Source organism: Lepisosteus platostomus, chromosome 4 (assembly GCF_059453375.1).
Source record: "Lepisosteus platostomus isolate fLepPlt1 chromosome 4, fLepPlt1.hap1, whole genome shotgun sequence".
In the NCBI taxonomy this organism is placed as follows: domain Eukaryota; kingdom Metazoa; phylum Chordata; class Actinopteri; order Semionotiformes; family Lepisosteidae; genus Lepisosteus; species Lepisosteus platostomus.
This window is the reverse complement of record NC_142614.1, coordinates 62,944,297-62,962,295: the sequence shown is the minus strand read 5'-3', so window position 1 is coordinate 62,962,295 and position 17,999 is coordinate 62,944,297. Positions and strand designations below refer to the sequence as shown.

Genomic DNA, 17,999 nt, shown 5'->3' with positions numbered 1-17,999 from the left:
TATTCAGTTATTTAAACTGAAAACAGTTTTTTTAATGTAGTCTTGATCTGTACTGTTTATGACTGTGATATAAAGAAAAGTCTTCAAATACAAATAAATTACGTTAACAGATTTTGACTTGCTTCTGTCACAATAGAACTATCAAACATGGTCCCTCCTGCACCTACATTTCAGTTATATGTTGTTTTCAAATCAAAATATTTTATATAACAATATTATATTAACTGTACACCTAGTGAATGTACTGGAATCTAAATGTTTAATGTTTAACAGCCTAGCAGCTTTTTCTCAAGCATGATGAATTCTGATGTGTTTATAGTTCATGCGGAGCTTATGTCTGAATATAATCATACATGTCTAGAGAGGGAAAATAGAAAGTCGTTTTCAAAATGACTCAGGTACAGTATGTTCTTTATTGGCATTTGAAAGAGGCAGCAATCAGAATACGTACTGTTTTGAACGGCTTTTCTTACTGTAAATCTTTAACTGCTCTGATAGACTGATCAGAGTAATCAAGACCTGGGGTCTGAAAAGAAATAATAAAAAGTGCCACTCATTCTACCTAGCTCAGGAACACAAGGCTTAGCAGACATTCCAATGTCATCACTATGGCAGTAGCAGTAAAGTTACTATGGTAACAGTCATGCAAGAGTAAGTGAAGTACCTAATATGGTGCCTGGGAACTCTCAGGAAAAATACCAGGTATTGAAGATATGGAGTCAACAGCAGCAGCAACGACAAAAATAATAATAAACATTTTATTGTATATATACTGTAGTGTCTTAAAAGCAATCATCTTAAAGTGCATAGTTATGTCTCCTTAAGCTCCTGCCATACCTAATCTTCACTAATGAAATTCTAGTAAGAGTTCCACATATTCTTGGGCATCCCCTGTAAATAAATATAGTGAAGTAAAAGAAATGTCAATCCATCTATGGGGAGCTTTGCAAAGCCTCAATTAAAAGTCTTACCAGTGCCGAAGAGTTGAAATCTGAATTGCTGGCATGCGGCATACCACAAACCCTCAACACAACTGCTCAGCTCAGTAGAAGATCAGTATCAGGAGTGTACATTGACTTTAGGTGAGGAGAAGCACACATGAAAAACTCATACTCACAGGTATCAGACTTGAGTAAACTGCTGGTGCTCCTGAAATACTGAGGATTTTCGATCACAGGAATCTTCGTCATTCCAATGATGACAGCATCAGGACCGATCTCTGAAGAAGAGGGAGTGTTGCTGCCATTTGACACGTGATGAAGGGGACTTGCAGAGTCATCGTCATTGCTGATCACAGAAGAAGGCCCTGAAACAGAGAAAAATGGGCCTCTGACTCATCGTTCATCCAGCCGTATTTCGGACCAAACGCTCATTGTGATTTACAGTATCCCATAAACAAAACAATGTCTGCATTGACTGGGTCTTTGCATTCTTACTGAGCATGCATAGCTGAAGGAGAAAAGAAAGCTAAATACGTTTGAAACTAAACAGGTACCTTAAAAAAGTGCTATTGAAATATGGTGTGTTATTGGCATTAGTTTTCCAGATCATTTTAATTGTAGTTATATCTTCCCTAAGAACACCAACCATAATCTTGGACCTCCTTTATGGAAGTTATTGAATGGATATACATAAACATAAAATGTTTGTCTAATAATAATAATAATAATAATAATAATAATAATAATAATAATAATAATAAATCACCATGTTCATCTCATCATAACGATAGATTTAGGCTCTCTGGAATAATATGAATATATAGTAGTATTTAGTAGTACGTGTGTGTTGAAAAGAATACATACAGTAAAAAAGAAAACCGTGTCCTGTTTGCCTTTTCAGCATGACTCACGAGAGACAATTCAGTGTTATATAATCAGCTACAGGCTATTCAGTTTATGCTCTGTTTTCACCAGTTCAAAGACAGAAAAGTTCCCTTGAAGTGTCCAAAAATAAATCACAGCACGGAAGTCAATGCAAGCAGTGATATAGTGCAATATACAGCAAATTTAGGAGATTTAAGAATGCATACATTCTAAAAGAAGCCAAAAGGCTAGATTAATGGAAATGGTTAAAAAATAACATCATAAACTGACAATTACAGTAAGTATTTGCATGAGAAAGAAAGTCAGTGCACAAACTATGTCATTCAAAACCTTATACAAGAACTATTACTTTCTGCCTCCTTTCTTTCATCCAGTGTCAAAATGCTCATAAAATGCATGCACTGTATCTCAACTCTTTTACATATCCTGAAACATTTATTTTTTGGAAAACTCTGCAGTTCTAATGATGATCCATTAACAAGGTTTTAATCTGACATTTTCCAACTGTGAAATGTGTTGCTCATTAAGACTGACTATAAATATGCTATCTGCAAAATCAGTTTAAATGTTTTTTCAGAAATGTGCTTATTGCCAAATTTCCATAAAGTTAATGTGAGAATTGAGTACTGAAGTAAACGACTTAGAGATTACTAAAAAATGTAGGTTTTGTAAATTGGAAAAGCACATTTTTATTCTGTGTCCATAAGTATTTTTGTAGATTTTGCTCTACATTTTCTCCCACTGTTGCTTTAATGAACATTTTAAGATAATATTTTAACTATTGTTGACCATCTTTGACTCGGAGAGATCAATTTCATTATGCACATGAATTTTCTGCAATAAGCAAAGTAAGAATAGCAATAAACAAATTGTCTTATTTGGTCTTACTGTTACTGTTACATACAGTACATAATACACAACAGTATTTTACTGCGACATTTATGCCATCACCTGTTAAAGTACAGTATTTTGGTCTGATTGAATATTTGGTGAGTTAAACTCATAATTGTTCAGAAAAACTCAATAATTATGAATGTCTTCTGAGGCTCACATTCCAACAATAAAGAAATGCTGCCGTCAATACTTTGTCAAAAAATCTCTTAAAAGATGTATTTTCTTTACAAAAAATAATGCAAAGGAAACTGAAAATAAAGAGAAAACCACTTCAGAAAATTACTGTGCTTACTCTACAGTACTGGCATCATTAAGTTACTTTTGAACCTTAATGTAATGACCCTGAATAAACATTTGGCACTGGTAATGAATAGAACTACCTTATGTTTAAGAATTTTCCATTCAATTTTTCATCCAACAGTACAGTATGTATCCAACAAAGTCACAGACCACAAGGTCTAAGATCTGCATGTTCTGTGGTATTCCCTCACCATACACAAATGGATTGCAAATGAAAATTGAAATAAACACAATCAGAAATGTCCCGGCTTTAATGTAATAAAAAATCATGCTGAAGTAAGATCAATTTAAAGAATTATGTAAACAGTACTGTGAAACCATAAACATTTCTAAATGATGGTAAACTGTATTTGTAGATTGTTTTCCTTTCAGTAGCTGCCTGCAAAGAAAATATTAGTCAGAATTACAGAAAATGTGATGTAGATGAGACCCAGCTGTTGCTCCTGCCTGTTCTGACTAGAGCTTCAGAGATTGAAACTTTCAATCCCTGTACTTTTAATTTGCAAATTGTATTTTGATTTTACTTTAGGAAGTGAGATCCTGTTGTAAAGATTTCAGCACATAGCTATCCTGTTTCTTTACACTTACAACACACAGACTGCTGTGAAACTAGTCTGAAGAGCTTTGGAACAATGACATGAACAGTCCAAATCACATTACATGCACTGCACTATTATTTAGAGAGCAATATCAAAATATTAATAAATTATTAATCAACAGTACAGTATATGCAATATGTTAATATAAACATAGTACAATCTTATCAATACAACATAAGTGCCCTAGTTTGTTTTGTTTTATCCCCATTGTAGATAGTTTTTTTTTATCCTTTCACTGATATTTTGAGAGTGCAGGGTTTGGACAGCAGGGCACCTTGTAGCCCGATCTTGTCAGATTTCTTAAGCTATGCAAAGCTAGACCTGGTCATTATTGGCGTGGAGCCTCCATGGGAAGCCATGGTGTTGCTTAAAGGGGTGCTGGTGATCCAGTAGGTGTTGCTCTTCCCTCAGGAGCACAATTTTCAAAACCAGCACCAGCCTTTGGATGAGACGTTAAATTGATTTCCTGACTGCTTGAAAGGAGGGGGAGTTAATCTCTTGGCTAAATTCCATTTTGTACAATCTGCCCTGCCCCCCTTAATTCAAATTGGTGAAGTAATTTTCTAGGTTGTGTACTGGGGCCCCATAACAGTGGTGAATGAACTGGGTCCCTCTTACATGTAAACCACATAAATGCAAAATTATTTAAACACGTTTTAGTGAATGTGTAAATTGTCATCTTACATAATAGAACATACAATATTCGAAAATGAAATTCCACTCTACTGTAGTTTCCAATGTAGGAATTATTGAAGCTTAGTGACATGCTGTAAGTGTTTTATAAACTGCTTTATTTTCATTTGACCAGTACACATAGCATCTTCTGCTTCCCTTCTCATAACACATAACCCATTACTTAACAGATGTTGTGATATTAAATACTGTATATGAAAATATATTAAATGTATCAAATATTACAGGAAGCTACACCTGGATTGCATTATCAAGCATTAAGGGAAAATGAGCACTGATGGTAATGTTTATTGATAGCTATGAACTGGTGTTCATCTTAAAAAAACTTGACCCACTACGCCTTCCCTCCTTGGTTTGGTCAAGGCCAGGGATAATTAAATCACAAGGGAGTCAGCAGCACAGCCACAAGCAACAGCTGTGTGTGTGGATCAAGGTAGCATCATAATCCGCTTTTAAAGACCGTTTTATATAGCTTATATATGGTTCAACAATGCAGCAAATGAGAATTCCTAATTAAGCAGCTATGAAACAGTAAAGATACAAGCATTCTGCTAACCTCAGTAAAATATATTTTGACAGAAATATCGAGCCCTTTTTTTAGAGAAAACCTCCTGTATGAATTCCACTAAGATGTACAGTACAAACGCAAAATTATTGACTTGCTTGTTCACACAGTATAAGATAGTAAAAACAATGATCATATTTGCTAATAGTTTGAAAAAAGTAATACCTTAATCTCCATTCCTGGCAATCTGCTGGTTTAAGCTCCCAATACAACTTTTAAGTCTGTTAAGTAATTCAGCTTTCACAACATAGTATGGAAATTATGTAACTTAATAGATGGTTAAAGCCTTGTGTGAAATAGTAATTACAGGGATTTGATTCATTGCACAGGTACAGTAGATGCTTACAGACAAGATACTGTGGAGTTTTCTCCATGAGACACTTAACCATCATAGGACTCTGATATTAGTATTTTAAAGAGTGCCTTATGTAGTCTGCCCCTTTGATTAAGTGGGGTCATCTTATTGCGTCTTATAGTCATATTGAAAGGGGGTAATGGCCTCTGTCATATTATATTGATTTTCATCTTTATTTCAGATAAGACAGGAAAGAACTGAAGATTAGTAATTGTACTGTAATTTTAGTTTCAAGATACATATATTTTGTTTTCAGCAGTGTAAAATAAAAGATACAGTATTTTATTCACAATACATGTGCTTATATTTAAATGTTGTATTTATGAACTAATAGATAATAGATTAAATAACAGATACAGTACATATTTGATTAATTAGAAAATAGGGTTTGGTTATTAATGTTACACTCAACATTAAGATAATAGAATTAACCAAAATGTTTTAATTATGCAACAAAAAACACCCAATATATAACTTTCAGCATTCAATTAACTAAAAGTCAATAAAAATGAATACTTTTTATGGCAATTATAATTTGTTTCTTGCTTACCATATCAGTAGGCTTGCCAAAAAAATGAACAGAGCACTTTATTTCCTTTTAAAAATACTTTCCTTCATTTCACCTTTTAGAATGACTCAAAATTTCTTTTGACATCAGAAATAAAAAAATGCTCTGCAGAGTTTATTTAACTGGTGCATTTTGAAGACTGTTTTATAAACCTGCTTGTACCATTCCATATTTCCACTGTTGGCAGTTATGTTCTTCAACAGCCAGTCAGCAGGGATGGCAGGTGCAGAGCTCTACTGCTGGATTTCATTGCCAGCAATTACAATGACTCTTATATCCTTAAATCTCAATATCCTTAAAATTCCGTTTCAAATTCACTGAATGATAATAATTTCCCTTTTTTTTACTTTAGAGCATTTTAAATATCTTATGGTTTCCTTTTAAATCAATAATTAGCAATAATTTAAATTCGTAAGTAGTAATAATTGCCAATAATTAGTTAATATGTGAACAAATAATTAATTAATGAAGAACAAAATGAAGTTTATAACTAAAGCTTGAGAGGGATGAAGTTCAATCAACCTCAGCTGTCAGTAATTTATAATCACACTTGACGTCATTTCCTCAAATAAACTATTATAAATACTGTACGTAATGTCCTCCTGTCCCTCACATGCGGTACATCTTTTTGCATTTCCACCTTTCCAATGACTCTTGGTCACTCCCCAGTCTGCATGTCCTGTGGACAAGCGGGTTAAGCCAAATTTTATTGTGAACTAAAACACTCGATAAACCTTTCAATAAGTTTAAATTCTTTGGTGCTGTTATTCCTACTGAATAATAAATTAATTATCTCTCTCTACTGTATATATAATCTGTTTTAGGAGATATACAATTGTATAAATCTCTGTACAAACTTATAATTCTCAAATGAACCTGCAAAGACTATAGGTAAAACATATTTCCTGAACGTGTATTCATGGTTTGGCAATGCTGACTCGATATTTTATTTGTATTTTATTGAACAGCTGAAAGATTTACTGAGAGATGCCGAAATTCTCAGTTCTCCAAGAGCCACTTCACTCTACTCATGGGGCACTATGTTCTGCATTCCTCTGACTCTTCCAAGAATGGAAGAGGTTTTGAAATTCAGAAATAAAGACATAAAAAAAACAGTAATGCTATGGACCTGAAACTGAGTAAAGAAAATGCTTTTAAATTCACAGCAACTTAGAGTCTATCCTAGAAGCACTAGAAGCAGAGGCTGCAAAGACAAATCATGCTACTGATAGGATTCCAGTCTATTGCAAAGTATACATACACAGAGACAATTTGGAGACACAGAGTAACCGAACCACCGTATAATTTGGAGATGAGAGGAAACTGCAGTCCCTTGTAAAAAACCTACATGAACGCTAACTAAATTGCCAAAGTACTATATTTTAATATTACATAATAATATAAAATTTAAAGATACATTCATACAATGATAACATTGTAACACAATATGTTAAAACATTAAATGAGATGCATTTTTACCAACATTTCATTTTTACTCACCTTAATCATTCAGTGATTTTTTTTGTGACTAGTAGAAAAGTGTGAAACATCTGTACATGCTGTAAATACAGATACTAACCTTTTCAACCTTGCTACAGTACTTCTTAATTTCTTTTTTTCTATATAGACCAGAACTAATCAGGCTACTGGTAGCAACATGTTGATGATCTGTAATCAATTCCAACTGATCCTTTCACATAAACAGCCAGATTCGCATTTTCCTTATTGTAAAAGTGCCTCACCCTGCCCCATGAGCAGTAACATAGCCGTTTAATATTTTAAACACTGCAGACAATTTAAGGTAAGAAAGGATGTGAATTATTGATTTTGTTTAGAATAACAAATTAGTGTTGACCATTAAAGAGGGCACTCCAATAAGCAACATGAAGAAAATAGAATACCCAACCTGTCACAGGATTTCAATTATGTAAGCAATATTTACAGCCTAACCCAAGCGTGTAAGCGAATTGGCAAGACAATGTAAGCCTTTTGGAGTTGCATTCATTATAATGTTATTACTTTCATTTAAAAAATATAGTTTTGTTTAAAATTACAGAGCATAGCTTGGAGTGGTTCCATCTTCAGATTTATAGAATTCAAAATACTTTATTCATCCCCAGGAGGGCAAGTAAAGCAATATATCTTATTGTCTTCTTGTCTCCATACTCTGGGTGTGAAATTAATTACAGAAATATTTTTTTTTTTAATTGAAGAAGCATTTTTTTAATTAACAAGCAATTTGCTTATTAATGTCATGGACCTGCCTATCTTTTTGAGACATGACACAGTGACAGCTCTGTCCTGCATGTAGCACTGACCTTTTAACCCCCAGCACACCGTTATAATCACATTAATGGTACTGATACTAACCTGTGAATGCTAACTTGAATATATTAATATTGTTGGTGAGATGCACCAATTCGAGTACTAAGAGTAATGCATGTTTTCAAATTGATAATAATGGTAACAACATCCCAAGATAGATTTGGAATGGTTTTCATATGGAATTACTACTCACTTCCCCAGAGTAACGCTCCTGCATTCCTTTCCTCCAACCCCACATTAATTAGCAACCTGCCATTATTGCGAGCAATTTCATTAAATGCTTTTCCAATTACTTAGAGTTAGGAAAATCCTGGAACTGCTGCATAAATTCTAGCTGTAAAACTGCCCACATGAGCAGCATTTGATAGACACATTTACGCCAGCAGCAGTCTGCGCACCATGACCTGTACATGGTTTGATGACAAATTTATTGGTGATCATTACTGGCAATCAAACATACCACAGATTTGACACAAACTGTAGAGGCAGTGCTATACAGTACCTTTGATTACCACAGGTTGATGAGCTAAAATAGAAAACAATATGCCAAAAATAACCACTTCCACTATTACCACATCATAGTTTCTAGTGTATATATTTGTTGTGTATGTGAACTATAAAAAGCTATAAATTACTGAGAATCATGTGTGTCAAGGACTAACAATCTCAAGAGAAGAAAACACTTTTTTCATTCAATTATCAATTAATTTGAAATTATTTCTCCAAAAATGACTAATGTCATGGTTCAGAAATCAGTTCTGATGCTCCTAAGCAGGAGTTTTAGATAATCTGAACGCTAAAACATAGATTTATATATACCGCTTGAACCTACAGTACATAATTAGTGGTTCTGTTTCTTTAAGACTCTACATAGGGCTCTTCAATTGTTTCTTTCTCACAGTAGGTTAAAAGGAAGCAGACACACTATTAATCGATCACACTGCCAAGCATAGGCCCTTTCAGAAGCACACTTTGAAGCTCATGGACTCCAGTACCTGCATCAATCTGTCTTTTACTTCTGGAGGAAAAATATTTTACCACAATGTTAACAGGAAGTCAGGTTTACACAAAGTCCTGCTCATCATTTATGTGATAATACTTACAGTATGTAATCTGCACAAAAGATAAGATCAGTACTGGATGCATATACTGTACACACCTTAATTACTTAATTACTGTAGCTGTTGTTTTCAAACATTCACATTGTAAATCCATAATTTCATTAGTGTAGTTTTGTAATACTGTGTAACAATGTAGAACACATTTAATAAGGCACAGGGTTGGTTAGAAATTAAATGAGAAAAAATATCTTATAAATTCTAGTCATATTGATTGCATCACTATATTAGATTCAGGTATAGCAATGGCACTGGTCTTATCAAAGTTGTGTATGAGGTACTATAGTCTGCTCACTCTGGAGTTACGGTATACTGGATATAATGCAGCAGTGTAGCTTGGTTCGCACGTGCAAATGTGTGCTCATAACTCACACACACTTAACTCACACATCTCTCCAATAACCTGGTAAAGATATTTAACCATTTATATGGCTTTTTAGAACCCTCCATCCATGTAGGTTTGCCTTTGCTGCCCTGTAACAATACATTGTATACAGTAGAAACAACTTAAAAATATTTTTCACTTTCCATTTTGTTTGAACAGAAAAAAAATCAAGTGATTTTCAGATAATTGCTGCACCTTCAAGCAGAGCCATTGTCTATTCCCTAATTTTGTGACTGTCCAATCTAACAGCCCATCACACTACACGCAATAACAAGAACAGGAAAATACATGCGACAATAGGAACTCTTTACAATACAAGCCAAGGAATGGCTTTACAAATAAATACAATATCTGCCATTAATGACATAACAGAGTGAAATAAGAGTGGGTATTTTATTCTCAAAAAACAGCATTGTTAACCAAACATTAATCGCTATGAAGCCCAATGTGCTTTTAAGAGGATCAAGGAAATTAATACCATACAAATAAAGGAATCAAATCCATTGAGCGAAGAACATATTCCTACAGCAGCAGATTTGATATTTTACATTTGTAACATGTTTAGACATCACAAATATGCTAAACACAAAGAGAATTTTTAAACACACACACCCATAACATACTGCAACAGAGACATACAAAAAATAATCATTTTTATAGACATGTTTTATTAGTTTCGAAGAAAAAGGTTTACAAATCTTTGCGGCAATTACTTTTACATATGGGTATAAAAATATAGAGCTAAACAGCATTTGCCAAGAATGTTACACAGTAGAAAACTGTGGAAAAGTTCATCCCATTTATGCTCATTAGAATAAAGTTAAACATTCAGTGTTAAAATAAACAGTTCCTGGTGCTAATGATTTCATGGTTAAATATTTGAGTTAGGTTAATTTATTTTGCAATAATCTTATGTTTTTAATTGTGTTTTGTAATAATATTTGAATTATGTCAGTAAATATATACAGGACAGTTTGCATTGTAAGGCATTTGGATCTGAAGGTGCAAACTACAGTATTGATTAAACCCATAACTGCTAGACACAATAAAGCCCTCAAAAATTACTTTTTAAATGTTGCCTAAAATAAGTAAAGGAGTGTATTCTTTTTGAACAAATCTCTCTACAACATCATCATTCTGCAGGCTTCCCTTTTTAAAAAGAAAGGGCCAGAAAGATTTGGTTAAGGGCTATACATTATACTTTATATAAATTACATTAGAACTATAAATTCTTATTTAAGAATACAATCAATTACAAAACTCTGATTTTTTACATTTTAGAGGAAAACCTTAAACTGTCTCATTTTTTTGTGTCATAAAGTACCTAATATCTTTCAATGATCTGGTTGTTTCATTGATTTGCCTCTTGATATGGGCTCTATGTACACCTTTGTTGATGTTATCCACATACATTTCCTATGATTTACTGTACGTTTTACACTTACACATATGACTAAATTATCGAATTACATTTTATAAGAGAAGAATCATGGTGCTAAAACAAAAAAATATGTAAAAATATATTAAAATAATAATAATGATTCCTCTTTACTTCAGACAGTAGGAAACTACAACATTTAGTAAACCATGATTCCAGCTGAAATTAGTAGATGTAAGTATTCAATTGAATTAGTTTCGAACCTATACACACACAAATAACTGTGGTATACTGTATATTTTTCTTAGACACATCAGAAGGACAACTTTCTTAACTGAAACTACAGCTGCAAATGCAGTCTGTTGTTTGAATTATGAAACACAAAACAATATCTCTTAATATAACGGGACTACAGAAAGTCAAATTTAATTATTTACAAGTCTCAAGTGATATACAAATTAATTTCAATATTAAAATAATCTACTGTTTAATTATTTTTCTTTTTTTGTCTATTTTCAAACAAGTAATTATATTATTTTTCAGTAAAAAGACTCGTATTTATGCAGTTTGCGTTCTTGGGTTTTATTGTAATGACCAGTAATCCTGCATTTCAGGCTACTGTCAACTGCTATAAATTCATATTTTAAAAAATATAACTGTAGGGAGTATTGAAATACTACAAGAAAGGAGAAATAAATGTTTCTTATTTGAAATTTCTCATGTTTAAGAAGTAAGCTATTATTTGGCTTCCTGAAACTATAACAATGTATTTAATAGTAGTAGCTTAGAGATAGAGCAAAACAGCATAAAGTGAATTAATCTTTTTCAGATTCAAATCCAAAAGCAATATTTAATTTACTAGGTCATATATCATTAGGTTTTAGATAATTTTTATTTACACGTTGTTCCCTTAGTCCAAAGCTCAACATAAAGAAAAGAAAATTGCTTAATACAGTACATCATAAGACAAAAGACAGTGACGTAATTATAAGTACACAAATGCGTATTCACAGATCCAGCTGTTAAATGATGATGGTTGTATCTTTACACTCTTGTACCCTAGGAAATATCTTCTCTTAACCAGCATACACAATTCATGATTTACAGCTTTTGTTAATATAGGCACTGTGAATGTTAAAATGGATATGCTTACATGTGACATTTCACATTATTATTCAAAGAGCCTTCGTCTTCAGTTACTCATCATTTAAAAGGGTAGTATATAAATTCATTTAAGAAGCAAAACTAGTTATACTGCATCCTGGAATTAACACATTTAACTGGTCCTTTGTTTGCAGGAAAACACAGAAATGACAGAAATATGAAGTGTTACAAATCAGGAACTTTTCTTTTTTTTCTTTTCCAGCCATAATGGCCAACCACAAAAATGGACAACTCAGTTAACACCTCATTAAAGTAAAATTTGCTTTGTTAAGTAATTTGCTTGTAAACATCTTTTTTAGAGAGCCCTAAGCATCCTCATTTCTTTGATTCTGCACAAAATGCACTACCCAAATGTTGCTACTTTGTGATTTATGAGACCACATCCACTGAGGTGCTCCCAACAGGAGTTTTTTATGTTTCCACAGATGCTACACTTTACACCGAGTCAGAACCTCAGTGAAACACAAACTAGACAACATTACTGGAATCAATGTTTTTAAAACTGAGAACAGGAGGCACTTCTTTGCCCCAAAGGTTGTGGGCGTGTGAAACAAGCTACCTAGTCATATTGCTGAACGACGCCAGGGTATCATCTTCAAGAAACAGCTGGATGACATTCTTGGATCAATTCGCCTTTAACTACCAAATGGTCCCCTCTCCTTCATAAGCTTTATTACTGTATGTCCCAATTACCCATTTGTTCTTACGTTATGTTACAGTAAATACTGTTACACACTACAGCCATCTTTACACTGGTTAGGAAACTGCACTGAGAAGAATGATCTTTGTTTTGAAGTATACAGTGATTAGACAATGACCATTACAAATGATAGTACAACTTATTTTATGTTCCAGTTTTGTTTCAAACTCTTCAATTAATGCTAACAAAAATTAAAGATGAAAAAAAACGAGGAAGGAAAAAGAAGAGAAGAATAAATGCAATTTAAAGATTTTGATTTTGGTATATTAATCTCTATTTATTATCTTAATCCCCATTTTCAGTCCAGACCAGAGCCTCAAAATGATTCTGCCTGCTTTTCCTGTCCCACCTGAGTTGTCACCCAAGTGGATTAAGAAAATGGCATTATCACTCTGAAGCACGTTTAAAACCAGAACATTTTTTTTCTTGAAATCACTAAGAAATTGACTAAGCTACATACAATTTTTTCCTTAGAACTACATATAGATGTTTGCCTAATATTTGAAGTTGCTCTAATTGTAGCCCATTATGAATTTTGTGATAATTACTGTGGTGGGAGATAATGGCCTCCCATCTTAATATGAATAATATGGATAATATAAAACTGGTATTTGTTACAATTAATTTACTGTATAGTTACTGACTTTGCAGCATGTAACACAACAGACACAAAGGGCCTACCTTTAGATAGATAGAGATAAGACTTTATTGATCCTGAAGGGATTGAGAAAGAGAAATGGCATGGTCAAGTAAACTGTCCAGTTTTTTCCCAGACATACTTTATCCATAGTAAAATGCATTGAACATGTCATTAGTTTTTGGAATTCTTCCTCTGCATACTAAGGGTTACCTTTCTATCAGGAGTCTCTTACTGCTGCTGTTTCTCAAACAACAGCTGTAGCTCTGATGCCACCAACACTGTTTCTCTATTAGTCTGCAGTATCCACCTCTCACATATCCTAGCCTTGGCCTAGCAATTGTCTGGGACCGAGAAAAAAAGCTGAGAAGCAAGCATTAACAACTCTGTTACTTGAAAAAAAACAATCCGAGCAGGCACAGCAGAATCAAATGTATCCTTTTGAAATGTTTTGCCGGTTGTCTGTAACAAAGCCAGTTTGCAGAAGAGTTCTCACCTGATCAAATCACCACATTTCACCCTTTCTGAAACAAATTGGCTTCAGTAGAAAAGAGTGAAATATGAAATATGACATACAGATAATTGAGAATGAATAAAAAATGCTTTTGATTTTACATACTACCCCATTTAAACGTTTTCATTAAAATATTGATTAATGCCACTGAGTATCAGAAGAACTGTAGGCCCTTTTTATTGTGCAAAATAAAAAAGATAAAAAAAAATATTAATTCAAAATGACACACAAATACAATACACATGACCAACATTTAAAACAGCACGTCCTCTCTCTAGTGTGCAGCTTACAGTTCCAACCACCCAGTGCATTAGGGCCCTCTCATTGCTTATTTCATCAAACCATCCACTGGAGTGTTATGAAACAAAACAAAACCTAAAAGAGACACAGACAGAACATAAATGAACAAATAAATGAAATAAGGATTGGCAGGTAAAATAATATTTCAAAATAAGGAAGGGTGAAATGAAACATGAAATCATTTTTTTGTGTCAAAATATAAAACAAGTGCCTCTCCCCTCTGCTTTTTAAAATTGTCTAAGCACATCTAAGCACATGAGTTCTACTAATTACTTTTTAAAGTATGCACTCAATTAAAGAGCAGCACATGCAGATTATCTCACAGCTGGGTGTACCCATAGTCTTGTCCAACATAAACATAAAACAGATTGTGCCTTTTTAATTTTCTGCTGAGGCATGCAGTACATTTAATTAAATGAAATGTCCTTACCTCAAGATCTAATGTACATAAACCTGGCAATTCTTTATTGCTTCTGTTATTACTTTGTCACCACTATATTTCTTTTTTAACACTTTATTAGCTTAAACAGAAATCTGCAGGAAGCAAATCCTCTAACGTCTGTGTAGAATAATCATTCAGTTTATTTAATCAAATTGTTTATGTCATTACTCTACTGTACTTTACTTTTTTCCATCAATTACCAAATCTGTTTTTTTTATTTTCATTAAGAACCTAAATTACATACATCTTACGGTGCTTCAGCTGTCAATGCAAACATGATTTTTCTATCTATTCTGTAGGATAACTATCTGAATCATGAATATAAGTACAATTATATTATATATTATATTATAATACATGAGTACAATTCAAGGGCACCTAATTAGCTTGTTTTCCATTTCACTGTTGGTCAAATATTTTTCTTTTCCATTACTGGTCTACTAAAAGAACTTTCTGTAAATTCAGTGGATTTCATAGGTTTAACTGATCATTTTTGTTAAAAGCTATCAGGTTACATTCATAGCCCAGTGTACACCACTGTCACTATTGGAGTTTTCCATTTAAAAACATTGGTCGCCTCAAATCTGGTATCTGGAGAACCTCTTTAAGTCTCTTTAAAGTCTGTTTAAACTGTAATCTACTAAAAACTTCAGATATATTGTAATTATGACGAATGAAATAAAAAATTAACCATAGAGTTAACCACCAAAGCAGAAGCGATGTGGCCCACAAAGATTGAGAATTGGACTGAGACCAGGTCTCTTGAATGTCTGGTCACATTTTGCGTTATGATTGACATGTAAACTGGAGTGCCTGATACCTTTATACACAACATTAAAGTGAAGATGCCAATACAGTAAAATGATCTGAATGTATAGCATTGCAGAAACACTAGTATTAAAGAATATATGCATGTCATATAGCTTGTCATATAGCTTGCTCACACTTTGTAATGAACGACACACCTTTTATTAGAACTTGACACCAGCAGCTCATACTACCTGCACAATGTATTGGCACTAATAAATGATTAGGGCAACCATGTTGCCTCAGCCTTTGACTTTGAGATTGGAAATTAATATGTGTTGTCATGTACTGTTATCCAAAAAGGGACACATGGCTCTATCTCAAAAAAGGGACAAGTAGAGGTTAATTCAGTGCTGAGGAGTAATCATTCCAGGATGGAATGATCAGCTGCCAGTTTCTTTACTGGTGGCACAATGATGTACAGTATCTACATCTATGGAAATAATAACCAAACTGAGAGAGGAATACTTTCAATGGTTTTTTTCTAGAATTGTTTTGTCAGCATACAGTATTACAGTTACTTTAATAAAGTAATTCAAATTCAACAAACTGTTTTCTTTGCATTCTGTTTTATATGAGTCTGTCATCAAATGTTTTTTCCAGACACATACAGGTATAACACAGAAAATGTATGTGTCTTCGTTCTTGTGCCATTTGCTGCAAAATGCTGAATAAAAAAATGTGCTGAGCATTCAAAGCATTCATGGCACTAGAGAACTATCCTTCATAAAATCTGAAAAAATGGTAAGTGATTAAGTCATTAATAAGGTGAATGAAAGATAAAGACATTTCATGTTTTCAGTAATGTCACGTCAAATTCATAAAATTGTTTCACTTTATACCTTCAACCCCTGTGACAATGGTACTGTGCAATCTTTCATGATACGTAAGCATAAAAAATGTGTTTAAGGATATCAAGTGCATATTGTATTGTGGTATGTTCCAATTGATATAAACAATAACTGAAAATTAACTGTCACAGCAGGAGTATTAACACTATGTAAGAAACTAAATAAATAAATTAGTATTGTTTATTTTTTATTTCTTCCAAAATTTACAATGAGTAAGGTAGTTCTGGATGACATGCCAACAAAAACACAAAAGATTTTCATCTGATTTCATTTGCACAACATCCTTGTTAAAATATTTCAGCAAGTTTAGAGTTGAAAACTCTGCTCCATAAAACCTTAACATCAACATTAGAAAGTAACAAATGTGTGTCTCTATGCATTGTGAAGCTGCAAGGGGAATTATCCTCAAAGAACTGTGGTTTCCCTGAAGCATAATCCATTTTTTTTACTTTTTTGTAAAAAAGAACACCACTCAAAAACAGTGTCAGCCAATGTGTCCTGTTTCTATATAAATCTACTACTGAATTGGTAAAGTGAGTCTATTGGAAAGTGTAAGGTGAGAGAAGGCAACTCTACTGATGATGCTACAGGACTGCTTCAGAAATGGTGCAGACTTAGGACTGGTAGAGGAATTTGAATAGTTGAAGACTTAGGACCAGAGAAGCAACTGATTTGAGAAACAAACGCTGTTGTGGCCAACGGTCCATGAGTGTGGAGAAGATCTGTTTGTTTATTTTAGAAAACAGTGTTTCAAGCATACCGAGTCAGAGTAGTTGTCCTGTATTTTAGACTGGGAAACTCAAAGGCACTTAGGAGCCTAGGTTCAAGCTAGGTTAATTTAGTTTCAGGTATTTATAAAACAACAAAACACCATCTGTGTGTCGGGACCTTCACAGCTTATATTTTGTGTGCCTAAGTGATGAACATGTTCCCCAAGGTATCACAACATATACACCTAAAGGTGTACACAGTTATGGAGCCACCAAGAGAAACAGAAAAGACAAAAATCAGTATAGAATTTTAACTTTTATAAAACCTCATTAAGGTCCTCAAAAGAAAAGTTAGTCTAAGCTTGGTTTTCCTTGCTTTTTATGCGTAGTTTTGTTTTGCAGGCTTGTTCTCAATAACGCTAAAAGGAAGATTAGTCTGGTTATGTGTTCACAGCCATTAATATGTTAAAAATAAATCCTTCAACCAAGTAGCCTTCATGTGAGCTGTGTTTATTTAATGTTATTTTAAACACCGTTTTCTGCTTCTCCTGCATTTGTAAAAGAAGAACTACAAACCTTAATATTAAGGTTTTTAGTTGCTTTTCTTCACTCACATTGTTTCTAAAACTAAAAATGTTATTAGTTTTTCATTCGGTCCATAACTGTCTATTAGTTAGTTGCCTTTTTGAGCTTCATGGTCTAATGTCTATTTTATGCCGTTTTTATACTTTCAAACCTCACTCCTTTGGTCCTCTCAGAGTTCAGTGAGAAGTACCTGTTTTTTGAAGCTACTGTTTAATCATAAGAAACAGGTGGCAGTATCAATGACTTTCTTAAAATGCATCTGCTTTAAACAGCAAATAATGCT

At 33.4% G+C, this 17,999-nt stretch overlaps 1 protein-coding gene across 5 annotated transcripts in view; it reads right to left on the bottom strand.

The window, feature by feature from the left end:
- ntrk2a (neurotrophic tyrosine kinase, receptor, type 2a) overlaps positions 1-17,999 on the bottom strand; it is an 89,209-nt gene that overhangs the window by 31,114 nt on the left and 40,096 nt on the right. For all 5 annotated transcript variants that reach the window (XM_088630198.1, XM_088630200.1, XM_088630199.1 and 2 more), the window contains one exon: positions 1,118-1,306. In XM_088630198.1, coding sequence (XP_088486324.1) covers positions 1,118-1,306 — 189 coding nt within the window. The remainder of the gene's footprint in view (positions 1-1,117; positions 1,307-17,999) is intronic.